General features: G+C 50.6%; 1 protein-coding gene across 7 annotated transcripts in view; it reads right to left on the minus strand.

The window, feature by feature from the left end:
• Positions 1–5154, minus strand: part of ETV6 (ETS variant transcription factor 6) — a 130892-nt gene extending 125738 nt beyond the window's left edge. For 4 of the 7 annotated variants that reach the window (XM_039383838.1, XM_027722287.2, XM_039383837.1 and 1 more), the window contains exon 1: positions 4625–4705. Coding sequence is in view for 3 of the 7 variants with exons in the window: in XM_039383835.1 (XP_039239769.1) it covers positions 4625–5135 (511 nt within the window). In the remaining 4 variants the exon portion in view is untranslated. Of the gene's footprint in view, positions 1–4624 lie in introns of all 7 variants that reach the window. The other 3 variants (XM_027722285.2, XM_027722284.2, XM_039383835.1) reach the window with 2 other exon arrangements.
• Positions 5155–6000: the final 846 nt, after the last annotated feature.

A 6000-nucleotide genomic window follows, 5' to 3' on the forward strand; every position in this document is an offset into this window, starting at 1 on the left:
GATACAGCCAAAGTGATCATTTTCAGGAGCCCTGGATTTTGAGTTGCTGGTTCTTCGGGGATGCCCCGCTCAAGGCAGTGAACTACAAATATTCCACAACAAGCACATGCAAAAAAATCCAAACACAAATTATCCAATTTTTGGACTGTAGGTCAGAACTACATGACTGGCTAAAAACACAGGCTGCCTTAGGGAGAGCCCTTTCCCACAGTAAGCACTTTATTAGGAAAGCTTTAATCAGAAGACTTCAGAAGACACATACTCAAGAACCCAGATAACTTTTCTAAAAGGCAGAAACGTCACTTATGTGTAGATTTCATCTCCTGCTTATCATCATTTCTATCAGCAGAGCACCACTTAGCCACCTCCCTCCAAAAGACACTTTGGGATACATGGTGCAATAAGCATATAAATTATCACTAAAGTATACTCTGTTTCATTGGGGCATTTCAGATTCAAGATGCTGTTTTAATGGGTTGCCTCTCAGGAAACCGCCCTCACCTGCAGTGACACATTGAATACTAAAGACTGGTGTTTAATTGGGGCAGTGCTAGTAAAATTTTGCTTCAGAGGGATTCAATTTAGGTGGTGCCAAGAAATTAAGTGATTTATCAGGTGTTAAATAGTATGTACTTCTAAACTCTGGTCTTCTACCATGCAATCCTACACCCACTGAACTTAATGAGTTTTGCCATTGACAGTACTAGAAGGATCCTCCTCCTAGTAAACAAGTTAACTAGTAAACATTAAGTCATATACTCTGCACTAACAGATACTCAGCCTTGGCTAAGGGTAACGGGATTCTGGTTGTGTGATGCTGAACAGTCCTTCATCATGGGAAGTCTTCAGTGGGAGAGGGCTCTTTGCAAAAACAGCATCAATGAAGTATTAGGAGACATAACCCATTAGCAAAAAATTAAGTAAATCTGGGGAAGCCAGCTAAGATTGAAAGCTCAGACACTCTGCTGATTGTTTGCCCTTTGGCTTTTCTGTTTTTCCTCTCTCTTATTTTAAACGATTACAAAGTACATCCTCCAATCCAAAATGAGCACCCATGAGACAAGTCCTGGAGCTACAGGTTTACTGTGCTGACTCCTGCATACCTGCACCACATACAGGTCAACACAAGAGAAAGTGCCTATATCCCCCAGCGTGCATCTAGAAAAAAACCTCCACTGAAACCAGTTGTGAAATCTGAATCACAGTAAGGCTTTGTGCCTTCACTGCTGCCCACAGAAAGTACTCGCAGCTCAAGCATCAGCCAGGTGGCACACAAGGGAGCCTGGGCTCAGAGAAGCCCTGGTCTGGGAGACCTGAAGCAGCCGATCTCCCCCCATATCTCCAGTTTTAGTTTCCCCACGACTCCACACTTGTGCCAGCACAACTGTTTGTATGGTCACATGGTAAATCAAACAAAACAACTCATATCTATAAAAAGGAAAATAAACTGTGTTCTTTGGGACCCTTCCATTTGCCTACTGAATTTTGAGTCTCTGCATGACACCATGGCTATATTCTCAAGCTATAATAATTTCAGGCAAAAAATAAGGAGATCCTGATAATTAGAAAGCTCCAGGTGAGGTTTTAAACAGAATTTACCATCAACTGGACCTTAACCACAAAAATCATCAACTGTGTCTAAACTCCTAATACTGTCTCCTGTTGAGCTTTTGCTCTCATGAAAGCCTTTGCAAAATGTTTACACTCTCCTAGTGCCTCAGTTCTCCCATCTGTGGGAGGAGAGGTGAGGCCGAAAGGATCACTTTGCCAATACTGTAATGAGTGCCAACATTGTGGTAGTGTTTACAATAATATAATCAGTTAACTACTATGGCTCAGGATCAGAGGAACAGGTTTGCTACCAACACAGATATTCCAACAACTGGGGAAAAAAAAGTGTCTGAATATGACAACCATACCAAACACCCCTTCCCAACCCACCGCAGAGTCAAAGCTTCAGACCCTCTCGGACTGGAGACTGACACAACCCCAAAGCCTACCAATTCACGTGGAGAGTATACTGATGTTCTAAGCTATAGCAAACACTTCATTCTCATCTCTGACCCCCAAGGTTTTATTTTTTAAACCCCAGTGATAACTTCTCTCTGCAGCTTTAGACTCTACACACACGCTTAATTTCTGTGCTACAACAGCACAGCGGGACTGCTTGCCATCCACCAGGCAAGCACACATCCAAGTGCTGGCAAGGTCTGGATATTAGCACTGTATTTTTCATTTCTCAGAGAAGGAGTCAGTAAGCAGCTGGGGTATAAGCAAAGCACTAGCCTTAACTCTTTGCTGAAGCTTTCCATGGTTCATCACCACAGGTATTACGGCATTTACTGCGTGCACCCTTGTCCCACACCCAAGGAGGAAGAGGAGAAAAAACCCAAGCAGAAGAACAACAAAACAACACACTCACCAGCACCACTGCTTCCAGTTCACAGGCTCCTAATGAAACTTCCTGACACCCTTGTAGCACAGTACTTGCCTACTTTTCAGAACAACACAGCAGCTTAGCAGCGAAGTTGGGGTACAGTGGGGATATCAAGCTCCATACCACCAACCAGACTGGAACACTGAAAAAACTATCAATTGTACTCATATAATCACACTACCAGTTAAACGGCTCCTCTTAAAGCCAGCTGCTGAGTACAATCACCTCGAACACTGCTTGGTTGAAAGAAGAGTCAAAAAAACAATGAAAAGCTGAAGTGAAAGTTACCCGGAATGGTTTGACTCGTGAAGAAAAGCTTTCATTTGAAGTTCACATTTCTGTCTGAAAAGTTGTACTTTCTGTATTTGAAATCATCAAAATAACCACCAGAGAAGCCAGTAACAGCAGTTTTTGTCCTCTGACAAGATAATTGTAAGGGTCTGCATGGAAACTGCACATAAACAAACTATACATTAAAAAATTAAAGTAAGTTCAGATCATAACGTTTAGAATTAGTCACTTAAAAAAAAGTTTTCCAATGTCTGTCTAAATGTAATGAAAATTTGGCATTTATTCATTACAAGACTGAAGCAGAAGTTTGCTTGTATCTCTCCTGCTAGGTAGCTGATTCCTTACAGTATGATTCTATAATGTACCTTACTGCGGCTAGGGAAGAACCAGCTTTACAGTTCCTGAAATCAACAGTAGAATTTCTCCTGACTTCAGTAAGAGCAGAAGTAAGCCTTGTATTTTCAAAATGACACGGTGAAAAAACAAGGAAATACAACTAATATGACACTACTTTTTCATGACATTCATTTGTGTTCTTCTGTCCAGAGAACACATCCTACCTTCCCATAGGGTTTACTAAAAAAAGACAAGCAGTAGTTATATTTAATTTTATATATATAGGAATTCAATGAGTCAATTGCACACGTTTTGTCTGCATTAGCATTTCACCAATACTGTAATGCGCATACAATACCCCATTATCCAATTTGTGTGTCTGTGCTATGAAAAGTCAAACTAGACTCTAAGCCACGAGACTTCACGGGATACAGGCCTGACTGCATTTAACTCAGCAAGAGAAAATACACCCAGAAGCTTTCAAATTGTGTTCATACCGTATAGAACACAAGACTCCCCCGAACACACACGGGACAAGCAAAGAAAAGAACATCATGCTGAATAAGTGTTTATGCTAGGCTCTTCTCCTTAAGAGAGAGTCTGGAAATCACCTCTTCCTTCCAGAGTGGGAGAGACAACCACGCAAGATCTCTTACTCGGGCAGAATTAGTCAGGAGCAGAAGGTAGACTCCTGGCTTGCAATAAGGCAAAGTGTCTCCTAAACAAAACACAAAACTGAGGGGCAAAGGAGAGAGGAAAGCACTGTTTCTAATGGGCTGCTAGATAGGAAGGGTCTGGACAAAAATGGAAACTCAGTTTTGCTTCCATTGTCTCAGCTTCATGCTACCTCCACTTTAAACAATAAACTTCACGGGGTAACCTCCTTTTCAACAGGCCAAGGCACGGAGAAACACATTCCCCAGTCCCTGGTAGAGAGGGCCGGGCTGCGCAGTCCTAGCTCCCCTACCTGCCAGCCGGCAAGCGATGCCAGTAATTGCAGCGCCTAAAAATAAATCATACTAATGAGGATATAAAAAAAAAATTAAAATAAAAAAAAACAAAACAAAACAAAAAAAACCCAAACCTACAACTCACTGCTGGTGGAAGCAGCAGCGGTTGCATCTCCCGGACGGCAGAAAACTTTCTACGAAGTTGCTGGCGGGAACGGCGGGTAGCTGGCCCCGGGGGAGGCCGGGCCGGGCTCTGGGGCTCCCTTTAAAGCTCCCTGCCGTGAAGAACCACGCCACCACCAAACCCGGGTCGCGGCTGCCGTGTCCCCTGGGGCTGCGCAGGGCACTGACAGCCGCCGGGAGCCCCATTCCCCCGCCCGCGGCGGGAGCCAGCGCGGGGAGCGCCCCGCTCCGCGCTGCCGCACCCCGCGAACACGGTGGGGGGCGCGACCTCCCGGGTCCGCACTTCGCGCGGCGTAAAACGGGAGAGAGAAAAACAGTTATTTTCATCAAAATAACCCTGGGCAAAACACAGCGAAATCCACCGCCCCGAGGCGCCGGAGGATGCGACCCGCGCTGACAGGGGCCGGACAGAGGGACGGGGCTTTACCTTGATGCAACACTGAGCAGGAGCGTCGGACATCTCTCAGGAGGGACTCTGCGGAGCCCGGTGGGGCAGGCGCAGACGGGCAGACGGGAAGTTCTCGGGCTTTCCCCACTTTACGCTCCTCTCCCGGCCCGGCGGCGCGGCCCCACCCGGCCCGTCCCCTCAAGGGGAAGTTACCGCCGGCAGCGCGGCCGGGGGCGGGCGCGGCGCTGCCGGGGCTGGGGGGGTCACCCCGCCGGTCCCCGGTGCCGGGTCCCCTCCTCGATCCGCCGCCGCCGCCGCCGCCGCCGCCCCCCCCGCACGCCGACGGCTTCGCGCGCGCCTGCCCTGCGCGCTCTCTGCCCGCGCAGCTCCGCGTGAGAGGCGATGGGGGCGGGGGAAGAGGGAGGGGGCGCGGAAGGTGGGGGAGGGCGCGGCCCCGATCCTCGCCGGTGTTTTCCTTCCTGGAAAAGAGAGAAACCGAAAGGCGGCAGCGGGGGCCGGGCGTTACGCCCCGCCCCGCGCCACCGCTCATTGATCCGGAGTTTCGGGGCCGAAACTGACGTGGGTTCCCGGCACCCGCGCCGCCCCTTAAAGGGGCCGCGGCCGGCGGGAACGGCCGCGGCCGGCGGGGACGGGCCAGGGCGCGCCGGCGGCGGTACCGGTGCCGCGCGGGCGGAGCGGGAGCGCGGCTCGTTTTGGCCGGCCCGCATCGGCACCCAAGAGCGCCGGCCAAAGCGGAGGGGAGGCTGGAAGGCCGCAGTCGGGGTCGCGTCGCTTTATACAAAGTGCCGTTTGGCTCCACGCGGTGCCGCCGCCCCCGCGAGAGCTCGCGTGGGGCCTTTAGGCACCGCCCGCTGGTGCCGGGGCGGGCAGTGGATGTGGCCACGGGCGGACCTGCGGCAGCACAATGAACCTTGTTTCGCCTCCAGGGCCGCCGCTTTAAGAGCCCCGGCCAGGAAATGCGGCGCGGGTCACGGCGGGGCACGGGAAGTCCGCGGAGGCGCCGCCACCCCGTTTCCCCAGCCCTGCGCTCGGCCCGGCCCCGCGGCGCTGCCCGCGTTCAGACCCCGGCGCGGTCGCACCGGCTCAGGGTTTCGGGGAGGTGGTGTATCACCCGCCGCGTGTGGGACACGTAGGAGCGTGTGTGATTTCCAGCCGTGTCGGTGTTAACGCTGTTTTCCATCACCCTCTGGCTTCTGGACAGTACAGCCCCAGCCCTCGTGACGAGAGTGAAAAGGGTGGGGGGAAAGGTGAAAAATACCTCGGCCATATCTTCGTCTAAATCTCTCTGTGATTTTACAGGCAGTTTTTGGTGTCCTGGCTGGTTTTTGGATGTACCCCCTGTATTGCAAGTCCCGAACGTGCCTGGGAGCAGATGACTGCTTTGTACCCATCGC

This window comes from Pipra filicauda, unplaced genomic scaffold, assembly GCF_003945595.2.
Source record: "Pipra filicauda isolate LSUMZ 115617 unplaced genomic scaffold, ASM394559v2 scaffold327_size997775_pilon, whole genome shotgun sequence".
NCBI classification, from domain to species: domain Eukaryota; kingdom Metazoa; phylum Chordata; class Aves; order Passeriformes; family Pipridae; genus Pipra; species Pipra filicauda.